At 49.8% G+C, this 15,807-nt stretch overlaps 5 protein-coding genes across 5 annotated transcripts; 1 reads left to right on the forward strand and 4 right to left on the reverse strand.

The window, feature by feature from the left end:
- Nucleotides 1–3,240: 3,240 nt before the first annotated feature.
- On the reverse strand, nucleotides 3,241–4,732 carry LTR84_011750 (uncharacterized protein; the record flags this gene model as incomplete). Its single annotated transcript, XM_064855278.1, has 2 exons — nucleotides 3,241–4,468; nucleotides 4,533–4,732. The coding sequence occupies 2 exons, from the start codon at nucleotides 4,730–4,732 to the stop codon at nucleotides 3,241–3,243; spliced, it is 1,428 nt and encodes a 475-aa protein (XP_064708867.1).
- Nucleotides 4,733–6,027: 1,295 nt separating this feature from the next.
- LTR84_011751 (uncharacterized protein) lies at nucleotides 6,028–8,688 on the reverse strand (the record flags this gene model as incomplete). The annotated part of the gene is made up of 4 exons (XM_064855279.1): nucleotides 6,028–7,308; nucleotides 7,358–7,563; nucleotides 7,614–8,418; nucleotides 8,545–8,688. The coding sequence occupies 4 exons, from the start codon at nucleotides 8,686–8,688 to the stop codon at nucleotides 6,028–6,030; spliced, it is 2,436 nt and encodes an 811-aa protein (XP_064708868.1).
- A 1,179-nt stretch (nucleotides 8,689–9,867) lies between these two features.
- On the reverse strand, nucleotides 9,868–11,934 carry LTR84_011752 (uncharacterized protein; the record flags this gene model as incomplete). Its single annotated transcript, XM_064855280.1, has 2 exons — nucleotides 9,868–11,248; nucleotides 11,303–11,934. The coding sequence occupies 2 exons, from the start codon at nucleotides 11,932–11,934 to the stop codon at nucleotides 9,868–9,870; spliced, it is 2,013 nt and encodes a 670-aa protein (XP_064708869.1).
- Nucleotides 11,935–12,535: 601 nt separating this feature from the next.
- On the reverse strand, nucleotides 12,536–13,636 carry LTR84_011753 (uncharacterized protein; the record flags this gene model as incomplete). Its single annotated transcript, XM_064855281.1, has 1 exon — nucleotides 12,536–13,636. One exon carries the CDS (start codon nucleotides 13,634–13,636, stop codon nucleotides 12,536–12,538), a length of 1,101 nt encoding a protein of 366 aa, XP_064708870.1.
- A 347-nt stretch (nucleotides 13,637–13,983) lies between these two features.
- On the forward strand, nucleotides 13,984–15,121 carry LTR84_011754 (uncharacterized protein; the record flags this gene model as incomplete). Its single annotated transcript, XM_064855282.1, has 3 exons — nucleotides 13,984–14,069; nucleotides 14,122–14,238; nucleotides 14,293–15,121. 3 exons carry the CDS (start codon nucleotides 13,984–13,986, stop codon nucleotides 15,119–15,121), a joined length of 1,032 nt encoding a protein of 343 aa, XP_064708871.1.
- Nucleotides 15,122–15,807: the final 686 nt, after the last annotated feature.

Genomic DNA, 15,807 nt, shown 5'->3' on the forward strand with positions numbered 1-15,807 from the left:
GGTACAGGGCTGTGTGGCAGCCTCTCTCGTACTCCTATGGGCTGGAAACCTCCTGGAGATGGATGCCGAAGGGCTACCTAGGTATCAGTCCAGTCCTTATGGGGGAACGAGTTAATTAGCATGGTGGCTGATCGCTTCGTTTAGAGTGCGAGCACTAAGACCTAAGAAGCAACGGGGCTATACCGCAGTGGGTTGGTTAGACCGCTCAAGTAAGCAATTACTCTGCCCCTAGGCTCTCTAGGCTCCCTAGGCTCCCCGTGGACTCACCTCGGGCGGCTTTTGATCCCCAAGCCATGATGCAATTAGTCCCCCTGTTGGTGCCTGGGCCTATTTCAAGGTTCGTCTTTTGCATGCAGCTGTGCCCTTCAAATGTGCAATGATGTGCCATTCTACGTAATTCCGCACGCGACCTTTTCCGGCCGTTGAGGAATCAAGATTGCACTGCAACGTAAATGAAAAACCCCTCCAAAGAGGCAACAATCTGACTTTGGAACAATCGCGAGATGAAACTAGATCTGGGCAGTCTCACCAAGATTTCACAAGTGACTCCATAAGGGATAGGGGTGGAAATGGTATGCCTAACCCTTTCAGCCCCAATCCACTGGCATGGTAATCTGATTTCCCCTTGAGCCTCTCCTTTGCGAAACCCACAATAAATAGCCCCTGGTCTTCCGTATGGATACAAAGATCTTCGCCGTTGCGAATTCACGACATTTGCTCCATAGATATTATAAGGAGTCTAGAAGCTCAATTTCAGAAGGAAGAATGGTATTCCGTCTCGCCGTTCAGCAGGAGCATCTGAACAATTGTGCATCGTTCTCGACTCCGCGTATCACCGCATCGTTATGAACGTACAAAAGCATGCTGGAGTTATTGTCAATCACACTATCGAGGACTGGACTGTTTAACTAATCAGCTATTATTATCAGTTGATCTCCTACCTCGCCTCACTGGTCTGCAGGTCATGATTGTGGCGTTGTTTTTATGCACGCATCTCACGGATCTGCCTTCCCCTGCTTTTTTCCCACCATTGACGCCTCGGCAACGCCTCAATCAAAATCACCCAGGACACGTTAGATACGCGTTTTAACACATCAACCACAACACATCATCGTATTTCTGGAAGTTCTGTAGTTCCGTATCCGAATGAATTGAGGATTTTCTATTCTACATGAATTTCTTACGGACGACAGAGCATGCCGGAAGTTGCATAGAATACTAAGTCCAATATCAGAGTCCAATCTAAGCTTCGGCACATCCGGATGCTTCCAGATTAAACCTTCGGGCATGATATCGTCCCGTTGCCAACTCTATCAACATAGCCCAGGAAAAAACCAAAAACTTCTCATCCATCCGGCCTCATCTAATTCGCAAGGACTTCCGCAACAAGCAAAAGGTGTGAAACTGATTCTGCTGACTACCTGCTACATCATGCCTTCTGGCCTGAGGTACTACGAAGTACTTACCTCGGTCTTCATCTTGGCCGGTACTTCTGTGGACATGCAAGGTTGCAACTTCTCCGAGAGGTACTTTACCTAGGTAAGTAGAGTGACATAAGTAACCAGGAACCGAGAACCTGCCTAAAGAGGCGTGAGCACGAAAAATTAGCTGAGTCAAATCTGACTGAAAAAGCTCTTCTAAGCCACGCCACATTCGAAGCGTACGCTACTGCAGGTCAGTGATCGCGGCCGACTGACAACGCATGATCAAGAGCCAAACCAACTATCAAGTAGTACTGGCTCACCAATGCAAGAAGAGGCATTGCAGCGACATTGGAGCAATCGTATACAGAGCACCAGTGTCATTCAACTCAGCCCCGTCTGAGTCTCTGCGGAGGTCGCGGACGCAATCATCTCTGTTTTGATACTCGTGCCTATCATTTCACATGAGAAGGAGTGCCAGTCATGGAAAAGCCTCCAGGAGGTCCAACCAATCACTTCTTCAACACTACTAGTACCTACTACCATGCATACTGACGTCCGATTTCACTCTGGCTATCATTGAATAAACCCTGTCCAGACTCAAGACGCACTGGCAGCCCTCAATCCTCAATCTGGAGTCCAAAGACCCATAATGCGGCACCCATTGCGAATGTCTCCAGCGTCTGATTCATTCACGTTATCCCTGTGATTCTCTCGGTCGACACATATATACATAAACACATACTTACCCTAGTTATCCTATACCTACTCGTTCCAGTCCCTGCCGGACTCCGATTGTCGAACAGCCCCAGGATAGGGGTCATTCGAAGCCTGGCAACGCTCACTGACTGACTGACTGACTTTCATGATCCGAAGCTAGCTTGGACTTTGTTCCTTTGAGTTTTTGGACACCCAGGTATCTACCTATTCATCTCTCTATCTAGACCAATGCGTAGCCTACCTGGCTATGTGACTGCGCTGTTTCCGTTGTGGCAGAACTCAATCGTCTGGTAGCATATCTGATGGCCTAGACCACGAGTATTGAGTCCCTTGGGCTGATGTGTATGGCATGTGGAGTTCGCGGCAGGACGTGCGAAATCGCTGATACCCAACTACTTGACCTTAGGCAGGTAATCAAGAGAGCTGCCATGTGACCTGCTCACACACCGCGAGCACTTCAAGCACTTCGAACTCAGCCATCTTGTGCATACATGTGATGAGTGCTATCCTGACGACAGAAATCACTCCCTCCGAGTCACTGAAACGAGTCACCACCCACACAACATCATCAAAAGTTCCCAAGTCTCGTATCTGAACACAGTATTGATTGAATGAATTCGACTAACTGAGTGAGTAGTTAGGTGAGAAATTCTATCTATCCCATCAAGTATGGGTAAGTATATGAGATGACTGGAACTTTTAAGCCACCCTCGCGTGGACGCCCGCTTTCGCCGTCGCATGCATGCTCGCGCTGAACGATTCAATGAGAACTCCACGTAAGGGTCGACGCAGGGCAGACACTGGCTCAGATGAGACCCGGTCTGTTCACGTCTTTCCCCTCAGCTCCATGAAAAGCAGGCGAGGAAAGGGTATCACGACCCGGACACACCCTGATAACCTGCTTGCCCAATCCGTCGCCCCTGGGAATCCAGAAAACAATTGATACTTTGATCGAGCGCTGGGATGGTGTGGTATAGGCTGTTCTATCTGAGACAAGCCATTTGGGGGAAAATGCTTAGATGATGGATCATGGCAATAAGTTCTTCATCGCCCCTTCCTCTCCATGTAATATCTTTACCGACCCGAAAATGAATAAAGCTTATGCTGTAAGGTGATCTCCAGACACGAAGCGTCGATTATCGCGGTATTTGCCCTTTGTGGCTTTTGTGGCAGCACCCTTCCTGGGACTTCGGATGCCAGAGTCACCTGTCGCACGCATAATCATGGGCAGGGCATCAAGGACCTGCTTGTTTCCTTCGAAATAATGGTTGACGAAACCTCCAGCCAGGAGTCGTCGAATGGCGTTGAGTCTCATAAACTTCCACCATTTGTCGACACGCATTTCTCCTTCCCGGTGGATGCGCACCACCATTTTGGAGGCATTGTTTGATTGCAAGCCATTCTTGGGATTGTCGATTGTCTGTGCAATGCTGGCGAATGATTGATGCAGCATCCTCTTGTCCCGACGGCCCATGGACTTGGAACTCAACGAGGCAAGAGCATTGACTTTTTCAGAGATTTCATTGGTGTTGTGGTAAGCATTGTATCGTTTGACAAGACCACTGTCGTAATCATCGGATGAACCATCGTCGGCTTCATCTTCTGATGAACTTGTGTCATCGTCTTCTCTTGGGGTATAACTTTTCTCGTATAGAAGTGCGATGTTCTCCCCCGCCGCCACCTGGACTCTGACGTCATCGGAATCAAGTTGGTCAAGAAAAGCCGCCACAGCATCTTCGGACTCGTGTTCGACGTCTTCGACTTGGGTAGCGAGGAAGCCGTATGTGTGTAATGCTGCAGCAACCACTTCGGGGTTGTCATCGGCTCCAATGAAGGACCCATCACTCTGAGCAATTTCAAGCAGGAATGTCAGGACATCGAGCATTTCTTCCTCACCAGCTCCACCGAAAGAAATGCAAATGGCAAGTGAATAGATCGCAGCGGCTTTGATTGTGGTTGACTGCGAGTCGGAGATTGAGCGTTTCAACAGGGCAGATACGGAATCGTAAAGATTGTCGTCTTCATAGGTAATCGCAGTCAGGGCAATGGCTCGTAGTGCAAGTGTGGTTTCTTTCTCTGTAGTCTCCGTCTTTACGCTGCGACTGAATGCTGCGAGCAAATCGCTGACTCGGCCGTAGAGACCTTCGGCAAGGTAATGTGATGTGAGGCACTTGACATATATGCTAAAAGCACCTTCTCGGGAACCGCTGCTGCTGCCTTTGCGCTCCAATATGTTTGTGATTGCGTCTTGAAGTTCTTGTCGAAGGACCTCTGTGGATTGTTCGTTGAAGTCATCGCTCTCGAGGAGTTGATCGATAGAGTTTATGCTGTAGAGGAAATCAATGGTCAGTCTGAGGTTTTTTGTGTGCAGGCAAGAGAGAGGAAACGGACCTTTGGTTGGTGTCGTCGCTAAGATTACCATTGCCTCCATCCTCATCATCGGAAACATCCCTGCTTTGAATGCGTGAGGCGGCGCGTGAATTTGCTGCAGAGTTGGGTTTGGAATTGCCACGAGAGGTGGGCTTGGATTTGGCCTTGTTGGAAACGGTCTTGCCGCTTTCCAAGGCACGTCGACGTAAATCTTCATGCATCTTGAAGAGAACTTTCCAGACGTATAGGTGTGGTGGTCGTATGGGGTTTAAAATGCTTCAATTCTTCTATTGGAAATCGTGTCCCTCTCCAGGAAATTTTCCGTCGAAATTAATTCAACGCAATCGAATGTGATGTCACCCTTTGGGTAGTGAGGCTCGATGTGGAAGATGTGAAAGTCGTCGAAATTCCATGTGGGTTGATTGATTGAACTGGCTCCCTAAGTACTGTCAAGGAGGCGAAAAATTGTGACTCTGGTGGGGGTGAGGTCCTCTTGAATAGAAAGATTGAATGATTCAAGAAGAATGGGCAGTGAAGTGAAGTGAAGCGATGGAGCGGTGAATGGAGACGAACGTTGATTGATGAACGGCCCAGGTTGAGTGAAGTTGCCTGCAGGCACCAATAGTTGGAATCTGTGGGGAGTGAGATGGAGGTAATGCCAGTAAACTGCAGTCGAATTGTAGTGGGTGACAGCCTATTTGGTACGACGTTTTAGGTTGTTCAGTTAGGCAGTCCAAGGCTAGAGATGGTGGGTGGGGGAAAACCTTCGGGCGAGGTCCTCGGTCCCTCTCTCCCGTCGTCAGTGGCTCACGCAGAGTTTCTTGCCAACGCATGTGCTTTGGTCTGCCCGCTAGCCACCATGTCATCCCGCACCAGATCTGGAGTAACTGGCGTAAATGGAATTGCTGGAGTCAACTAAATGGAGCACCCGCAGTTCATGTCTGCAAAAGACCCTTCACCTGCAGTGGATAGACTTTGGGAGACAGCACTTGGCCGATCATACTAAGACTGCACAAGTACCATCCACTATTGACAACCCTATACGTCCTCATGCTCTAGTCGTTTAGGTCAATCACGCTCTCACGCGTGATCAGCGGCCGAGGATGTGGCCCAAAGGCCAGTCATCACTCCCAAGTCAGCAGATCATTTTGGGTGCCACTCTACCCCGAGTCTCTAAAAGTGCCTGCCCATGGGTGAGTACCTAGGTACTGCAACCCCCATCTGACATTAGTCGACAAAAAAAGTCGCGGTCTCTATAGGATCAGCATCTACGAGTACGGTTCACGTCAAAACGTATTCGATTGAGTTATCATAAGAAACAAGAACCATTTCCCCGGCCTTCCCGTTCCTAATCACGCCCGTAGGTCAAACTAATCCAAGATTCCTCCACGTGAGTTTTGCCTGTTGACCCACTCCAGTGGTTCTGTGGAGGTGGAATTTCCACTGAAGGATTGCCATCTGGACAAGGTCCAATACTCAATACATAGGCCCATAGAGCTCATGGGATCGATTCATCTCACTTGCCGCCGATAAGAAAGTCCTCATCGTCCGCATCAAGAATATCGTATTCTTCGTCCGTGAGGAAGGCTTCGTCTTCACTCTCAGACTCCTCTAGTTCAAGACTCTCGACGTCTTCCAAAAGCTCTTGCTCCTCAGTCTTCATGGCAGGCTCCATCACTGCAGCAGGAGACTCTTCAGTGTCAACGGCACTGATGTTGTGAGTGCTCGAAACAGGAGACTCCTTGTCAAGCTTGGGGAAAATCATAATCGAGCTGGACTGGGATTGCTCTTCTTCCTTGACCTCGACTTCAGTCTCAACACTGGCAGGTGACGGAGGTAGTAGTGCCGATCGAATGGGCAGCTCAACAGGAACACTTTGGATTTGGATGTCGATCCAAAGCTTGTGTCCGAACGGAACGCCTCCGGGAGTCTTGAGGCGCCAGTACGAGATGGACCGTCCCTCATGACGCTTCGATTTGACCATCACCGTGAAGACGGCAGTTTGGCCTGGCTCGAGACTTTGTGCAAGAACATTGCTTCGGTTGGCGAGAACCATGTTACTGACACTGGATGGGTGCACATTGTCCAGGTTGCGCATATCATCTCCTCCAATGTAGTAGACAGCACATCCAGCAGGCCAAGCCTCTGGTCCTGGGTTACGCAGAGTCCATGACTGTGAGACGAGATGGTTGGGTGGAATCTTGGTCCCATCTGGAGTCGAGTCTGATACATACCAGGCTTGCAAATCAGTTACGTTCAGCTTGTTGGGGGTGGATGTGTCTGCCTTTGGTATTTCAGCTACCACGGGTGCACTTTCAGCAGGTTTGACCTCGGCCACGGTTTGAACTTGAGTGGCAGCGTTGGCGGACGTGCACCTGGTCGTTTCTGTAGCGGCATGCTTGGCAAGAGGCTTGTCACCAAGGGAAACTTCCTGGCCTGATCCAGTGACCTCTTTGGTGGTGATGGAGAATTGACTGAGGTACTTCTTCATCTTGATCAATGGATGAGTGGCATTGTGCCCGTTGGGAAGGGCCTCGCAGTTGGCGCACAGATCAGTATCGTGGCAGATGGCACACTTGTAACGATCGCCGCGGATGTACTTCTTGTATGTCTTACACAAGGGCCCATCGCAATAGATGCCACGATGGATCTCCTTGGCAACGTCCAGGTTCGCAAGCGGACGATACAAAGCCGCGAACCGATGGCCGGGGTGCCATGCATAGGCAAATCCAACGCATTCGGAGCAGTAGTCGAAGTCTGGGCAGCTCAAGCACTTGTGACGCACTCCAACGATACCCTATGGTGTCTGTCAGTAATATGGTCTTCAGCCGAGTCCAGTTGCTTACCTTGTCACAACCATCGCAAATAGCTGCATGATTGACACCACGGCCTGGCGCACACAGAGCCTTGATCTTGACGTCCACCGAGTTTTCGATAGTCTCGTGGAATGCATGTGAAGGATCGTGTCCATGCTCACCTTCGGCGAAGCAGTTCAAGCAAAGGTCGAAATCCGGGCAATCGTTGCAGGTGACAAATTCACGAGCATTCAGTTCTGTCCAGATTGTTAGAGAATGAAAGCTGAGAGTACGATTTGGGACTTACGGTTGATGCAGCAGTTGCAGGTGCGCTCATCCTCATCAATCTCTTGATCAGTTGGGGTTGCGACTTCCTCTGAAGCGGCGGTGGCAGCCTTTGCCAATTTCTTTGGAGGCAGAGTCTCTGTGACACTGGGGACCACCACGCCACTCTTGATGGTTCTCTTGATGAGCCAGTGTTCATCGCCATCACAGTAAACACCGTTGTCAACACAAGCCTTGCAAAGATCGAAATCTCCATTTTCACAAATGCTACAATGGTAATGTTCATTGGGCACGGACTTTCCACAGTGATTGCAGTCGATGCTGTAGGTGGTCAAGGGGAAGTCGTTCAATGAAGGTAGAGTGGGAAGACTGAAAAGGTCTCCGGTCGGGGCTTGAGGAACTTTGGCTGGTACTTCGGTGCTCGCGGATGGATGGAAGGCCCCTGGAATAGCACATCTCGGAGAATATGAGCATGTCTGCTGGAATGATTTGAAGCATGGTGCAGGTCCGTTGTTCAAGGGTTGTGATAGGACAGTATCCAAGAAACTGTGCATAGGCTTGGTCGAATTGTTGGCTGGCAAGGTATACAAGGCGTTCGTTGGGGTTGTTTCATTGTTGTCGATGGGCTCTTCCTCGGTCTTCTCCATCTTGACAGGCTTGGTGATTGTAGCCTTCAATCGCAACTTCAATTTTGCCTTTGCTGCTCGGTATAGCTGCTTGTAGATGGCAGGATTGTTGCTATCAAGTGTAACGTAGGTTCCGGCCGAGTCGGAGAAGCGGTCGAATCGAACTTCGTGTTCGGCAGGAATGGCGAGTAGAAGACGGAGCTACAAGAAGCAAGAGTCAGCTTGAGAATCTGTGAGATAGAGACAACCCGAGGGGGGTGGTTGTAATGTAGTGGTGCTGGGATTTGGAGAAGCGGTTAGGCTGACGGGTTATCGTGTTAATCGTACCTTGAGAGGGAGGGTGTTGGCACCGAGATCACGCAGAGCGAGTTTGAATCTTCGATTGGTACCATCGATGATGACCTTGACAGTGATCAAGGTATCAGGGCCGACAGGGCCAGGATGTGCGTGGTTCGGATGAGGAGTGGCCATGATTGGTGATCCAGGTGGTGGCTAGGCGGTGTCGAGAAGTTGGAGAGCCAAAGAGCGGGCAAGATGCAAAGAAAGGTATCCTCGATAACAAGTCAATCAAGAATAAAGAGTCATAAGGCAGTGAGCACCACAGGCACTTCACCGAAGATCACTATGAACCAGTAGTGATGACGAAGAGGAAGGGAAGGAAGATGGGTGAAGAGATGAGTGATGGTGGAGGTGGAGGTGAGTTAGACGGAGATGCGAGGTTCAAGTCGAGTTGGAAGAGGAGGAGTTTAGGCAGTCACCAGTCACCATCACTGCACCGGAAGAGTTACGGAACGCAGCTGCCCTGCCAGTGGTCGGTGGTGAGAGCACGAATGATAATGACGAATTCAAGGTTCCAGGCGGGGCGGGGAAGTCCCAGGTCCACGTGACATGCGATAATGCGAGTGTCAGTGGTTCAGTGATAATCCAAGTGGCAGTGGCCGGCCATCCAGGCACCATCAAACACTCGTCCTCTTTTCTGACCGCTTAGACGAGGCAGTCTTGCTTCTCACCGGTTATTCTATCACGCATGGTCTTACAAAGCAGCCAGACAAGGCGTGCGGGTTCAAAGTTACTGTTATTGACTTCCAGTCTGTCCTCTGTTCTGTAGCCATAGCTCAGAGGTGGAACTGAACAGCTATGCTTTCATTTTATTGCCTGGCAAGCTAATAGCCGTCCATAGTTCTATCCACCATCTGCCAAATCCAGCCTTGTCCCAGGCTCTAATAATCAATCTGTCACTGTTTCTGCCGCTGCCACCGTACAATAAATCAGCCTTGGGCACTAAACTCCTCCAACCCTTACAGCTGATGGGCCCTCCAAGTAACCTGTTACCTTCTCTCTCCCCCTCTGAACACTGCATGACACTGGTCTCTGAAGACTTTTGTGATACTCAATCCGACAGTCATCGATGAATGTTTTTCCTTTTGTGACTGCAAGATAATATACATAAAGAATATAAACAAGGATATCTCGAACCGATCCATTTCAAGAAGGATTCTCAAACCATGAATTACTCCACAACACCAAAGGGAATTCCACAAAACACAAAACCCGCTCGCTCCACAAAAATGCACACGAAGCCCCATGCCCCGCTAATCAACCCTGGGACAAAAACATTATTACGCAAACGGTGGTCGAACAAGATACTGATCAACCGGTCTGTCCTGGATAGAACATGCCAGTGGGCATCGAAGAGTAGTAGAATGGCTGCTGCTGTCCAGGGATACCATTGTTCATTGGCACCATGTGTCCATTGGCAGCCACGGGAAATCCGCCTTGTGATCCAGGTGCGAACATGGGTGGATTGTAGTAGTAGACCATCCCGTTGGATTCGTGAGCTACCATGTTCGGTGGTATTCCGCTCTCCATAAGTGTCGAAGCCCCGAGGTAACCCCCATGGTGAGCTTGAGATCCAGGTACAAAGTTAGGTGCCAGAGCCGAACCTCCGCCCATAGGGACACCATACGCTGTGCCATCGGCAACAGGTGGATAGAACACAGGCCCACTGCCATAGCTGGGTCCAAAGTATGGAGGCCCACCCATCGCAGGGTATGGCTGAAATCCTGGAGCATAGACGGCACCTTCGGGAATTTGCGACAGAGGTGTAGGTCCAGCGGCTGTAATCATCGTCTGTTGTTGAGCTGGTCTCTCCTCCATATGTGGAGGTACTTGATGATGGAACGGTTGCTCAAGCTGTTGGAGAGGTGCCTTGTAAGGGAATGTCCTTGGTGACTCGATATCGGCGACAGACACCGTCTTCTGAGGCCGAGGCTGATGCATGGGAATCGCCGTAGAATGGCTTCCGTAAGCTGTAGGGGCAAAAATGTGGCTCGGTGACATGCCCAAGTTAGCGTTGCCATTCATCAAAGGATAGCCAGTGCGAGATAAGGTCGGCGTAGGTACAGCTGATGGCATCCTCACAATCGGCCGAGGGACCTCCACACCAGGAATACCCATACGAGACATGACCGATTCGGCTGGTGATCGAACTCCGTCTCGCATAACGGTTGAGCCACCGAGCGACGATTTTCGACTCATAGCAATGCTTGGAGTGTATGCACTTCCATACATACTTGGCCGACGACTTCCGTGGAAACTCCCCCTTCCACGTCCACGAGCATATTGCTGATTCGGTCGCAGTGCCCGAGGAATGAAAATGAAAGACCTTTCGGTGCTCGGGAAAATGTATCGTGGTGCCTCGTCTGGAATGGAGACTCTGACAGGCTTATCCCTTCTCAAAGGTGGTCGATGCTGTGGAAGGAGGGTATGTTGCCTTTTGACCACACTGGAAACCAACTTCTTTTGCTCCATGCCAGGAATCGAGATTTGAACTGTGACATTTCCCCGCACGGTAACAAAAGAGAAAGATCTGTTGGGTGCTCCAGGAGCAGGTGATTTACTATCCTTTTCTTCTACATGGTCACCAAGACTCCTGACTGCATTGGGGTCTGGCTTGGGTGCAGCTTCGTGCCGTTCATGTAGGTCATGCGCCCAAGGCTTGTCCGTGGGTTCGTTGAAACTGGCACCTCGTCTGCACTCCGTCAGTAAATGCGGCACATATCCAAATAAATGTCAAGCAACTTACCCTGCTTGTAACACCGAGCTATAGCCGCGCCCCCGTCCACGTATAGTAGCTCTTGAAGGACCATTGGCACCGGCATTTCGATCGTCGTGAAGGAAGAATCCACCTCTTGTGGGAACAAAGGCCGGGTTGGCATTCCGTTGTTGAATGTATTCTTGATGTTCTCGGCGAGCTCTTTGCGCGAAGGTCTCATTTCGGGGAGCAGTTGGCACAGCTACTTGACTTGGTGCTGGAGCACTCTCATTCGATGGGGGCAGATCATTGAAATGAATCTCCTCAATGGACTGTGACTCTGCAGAGCTTTTGACTCCATGCAGTAGAGCTTGAGTCTCTGCCGACGGTTTGAAATTGCCATTTACCGCGGATTGATTTTCAGGTGCTAGGACCGGGTGCTTCAATTCGTCATGCTCGTGTTTGGCAACATTTGTCGCAGATTGTTGATCATGCCTCACCAATTCTTGTCCGTCATCACTGGAATCACTGCCCACAGCATCCGGGCCATCGCCATTGCTGATTGCAGAGGCTTCACTCAGTGAGTCATCGTCAAAGTCACCGACAACAGAATCATCTTCTTCACCATCGTCTTGTCGCCTGCGTCTACTAGCAATGAGATTCTTTCTTCGGGGAGCAGGCATGGTTCCGACAACCAAGGGAATGGTGTGGACCGTGTGAGAGAGGAGTATTAAACGGGCGGGGATGAAATCATCCTCGATTTTCAAAGACCGAGTCTCCGCTCGATGAAGAATCAAAGGGCTTCAGATGCCAGCGGGTGGTATAGGATGGAGAAGCAAAGCTATGCGGTCATTTCGTGGTAGAGTGGGAACAAGAAATCAACAGGACTAAAGTGGGATGATTTAATGAAGGGCAGAGAAGCGTAATAATGTCGAAGAGACTGAGTAGATGAGTAGATGGAGTTGTAGTCTCGAGTCCAACTCCAAGTCTTGGGAATACCATCGATGCGAAACGAAGCGAAGGATGGAACTGCCCCAGATTTTGGATTCTCGTGTCACGTGTGATTCATCACGCCAAGCCCCGGCCTCTCCACGCCACCGCCTGACTATCAGTTACACACCACCCAAGGTACTCGTACCTATGTGGCCCTCTGCGCCGAGTGATCCAGGATGTGAAAATAATCATTACCTAGGTACGGAAATACAGGCCACATCAACGCCATTGGTGATAGCGGACTGTTTGGTAGCCGCCTGGTGTTGTAATGGACAGACTTATGCAAATCAATCAGTCGAACACAACCTTTTGACCCTTTCCTTCTACAATCGCTCCAGTAAGCCTCTGAACCGTCTCGTCCGCATACTTGGTCCCGTATGAATTTTGTTTCTGGGGCTTCTTCGTTGTCGTTCGCCGAGGCTTTTCGTCGACTTCCTCAATTGGGGCTTCCTGTTCTTGGGTTGCAGCGTCGCCGCCTTCAGCAGCCGAAGCACTTCCTTTGCCAAATCGCTTTTGATATCGAGTGGCTTTGTCCTCAGCAAACTCCATTCTCAGCTTTCTTCCCTTCAAACTGTGCAGCCAGATTCTCCGTTGACCATTGCCCTGTTTTCTGGTTTGTGCTGATTCTGCTCCTCGAGCTTCCATCCAGCCTCGCATGGCAGTTTCTGCGGACGAGAGTTGTTCGAACTCGATCCAGGCGAAACCCTTGCACTTTCCACTGTCCTCAAATGTAGCTATATGAGTGTTTAAGATGGTTCCACATCGGCCAAAATGAGCTTCGAGATCTTCAGCGGTAGTATCAAAATCCAGGTTACCGATGAAGACCCGTTTGCTAGGTGCCTTGCCCTGCAAGACTTTTTCATCCTTCTTTGGTTCCGGCCTTCCCTCGAAATTTCTAGCATCCTTGATGAGAACCCTCCGTCCACCCAGTAAAGCTTCACTGAACTCTAGAGCTGACTTAAGGGTTGAGGCATCAATGAAGTCTACATAGGCAAAGCCTTTGTTGGCAGGCTTTCCAAACTTCGGCTGACCTAGAGGTAGATGTATTCTTGTGACCTGGTTTTGGGAGATGGTATTGGTGGATTCACTGGTGAAGAACTTCATCAAGTCGTCTTTAGTGGTACCAAAAGACAAATTCCCGATCCAGATACCATAGTCTGAGCGTTTATTGTCTGTTTTGGCGTCTTTTGAATCCTTGGGTGGTGTAGCTAAGGGCTTATTGTTTGATGGTGTCTCGTCTGAAGTCTTCCCAGCCGACGACTTTTTTGCTTTCCGCAGAGACTTTTTGGAAGGTGGCTCAGGAGCATCAACATCGATCTCAATTTCAGCAGCCTCGAGATTTCTTTTCCTTGACTTTGGCTCTTGGCCACTTGCTGGTTCTGTGACACTCATGTTGGAGAGTTTCAAGTCCTTAGACTTCTTTTTGATTACCCACTGGTTGCCTTCGCCTATCTCATGAACAATATAATTTCGGACTCGGTGGTGAAATGGTCATCGTAAACGTTTTTTTTATTTTTCTTGGAGGTAGGGCAGAAATCGGGGGCCTCGGGAGTTAAGCGGGAATGGTATCCGATCGTCAGAATTCCACCTGTCACCTGTTTCCAGCAACCTACTCTAACGCGCAGCCCGCCCTCTCCTGCTGTCCCCTTCATCTGTAGTCAACATCTATTTCTCAAGTTCCTACAGAGACCTCCCATGCCATAAATCATCCGCAATACATCCACACCATCGTCCCCGTCATGTCCATAGCAGACACCTCTGACGCGCCTGTGATGGAGCCGCCAACTGTTCCAGACCAACCTTCGGGATCGCGAAAGTCTTACAGGTAGCACCAGGCCACCTCGAAGTCTTTGAAGATTACTTACCATTGGCTGCAGACGAAAATATCGCAAAATCATGGTCACTTTTGAAGAGAAAATGAGAGAGAGCAACACTTTATTCAAGGAAGAGCAAAGAATTCAGGACATCGCACAACGCCTTGCAGAGCAGACAGAGTAGGCACCCTCCCATCAGTATGCCATTTCGACCTCACTAACCGGAACATGTAGTCAATTACTTCAATTGCTTCTCGATCTCAACTCCCGACCGCAGGTTCCCAAAACTCTACGCTACGATTTGAAACCTCCTGGGCATGTGGGCTCGTCTACCTCGGTCGCACAGGAAACCATCGATGCAGAAGAAGGGCATTCCCGGCTACTCAAAGCGCGACATCAGCTACAAAACAAACAAATCACTCCTGGCGAGTTTAAGGCCATCGAACAGTCCCTATTGCAATCCGAAGATTTTGCTCCCAGTCAATCATACACTTCGTTACTGGCGACTGTAGGACCGCTACTCCCTCAAGCTGAAAGATCGGAATCAAGCAAGGACCGTCCTATTGGATACATTTCCATCAAAGAGGAGGATCAGTACCTGCAATCTTTGGATGGATATTTCGATCGAACCTATGCCAACCCACGGCAACATGCGGCGGGGAATCTGGGCAGCCGTACTGCGGAACGAACCATTGAGCGGGAACGTGAGATGCAGCTCAAGAACTCCGTCTCAGTATACAACTGGTTGAGGAGACACCAGCCACAGGTTTTCCTACAAGACAACGAACCCGAAAAGCCATCAAGAGCAACAGGATCGCGAACTTCAACTCGAAAGTCGGCGGGCAAAGAAGCCTTGAAACAAGAACCGGAGTTGTACGACGATGATGGAATTGCTGTCGACCAAGGAGGATCTGCGAGAGGCAAACGCAAACGTGAACGTGACAATGATGGTGGCTATCGTCCCAAAGGTGGAAGTTCGCGAGGCACGAAACGCAAGAAGGAGCCCAAGGAAGAGACAGTACGGAGCAAGCGGCCGAAGAAGTCAATATCGGACGCAAGATAGACAGGATTTCATAGTGGCTTTTGGTGGTCTACTGCAAGGGAGGAGATGTATTATTATGATGATCTACCAGAGGATTAATCGCTGGTGACGATTTTATCTTCGTACCAACGAAGGATTCAGGAGGGCATTTGACCAGGTAGCCTCCATCGTCACTACTACCTGGGCACCAGGTAGATAGACCACGAGATATTCTTACTACTGCAAGGGCACTGTACGAGTAATCAAAATGAAAAGCGGCGACACTTACTCGAAGCATTGGAAGCAGACCATGCTCTCGGCTATTATTTGGAAGGGTTTCCGCCCCCGCCTTGCATAAAAATAACCAGGAGTACGAGTACCTCTACTTGGCCAGTTGGCATTTACACGTCCCTCATCCACTTCCAGGTTCACACTACACGACACGAGAAGTGACGCTGACGTTTGCTAAGATCTTAGCACGCTCTCTACTATCACGGCCAGCATATTCACCGGTTTATGACTTTGATCCTCTTGTTATCTCGGTCCGGAAAGTCCGCTGCGACTTCCACCAGGCACCGCTGCCCACTGCCACCAACCACCCTCAAGTACGAGGACCGCAACCTGAACAACGGTACCTGGATACTCGTCCCCTGTGGCGCATTTCTTTGACACAGTCAATTCGATATTCACTACCGAGCACTCGACAATTGACTCCCTCAACATACTAT

Source organism: Exophiala bonariae, assembly GCF_035927105.1.
Source record: "Exophiala bonariae strain CCFEE 5792 chromosome Unknown scaffold_6, whole genome shotgun sequence".
NCBI classification, from domain to species: Eukaryota; Fungi; Ascomycota; class Eurotiomycetes; order Chaetothyriales; family Herpotrichiellaceae; genus Exophiala; species Exophiala bonariae.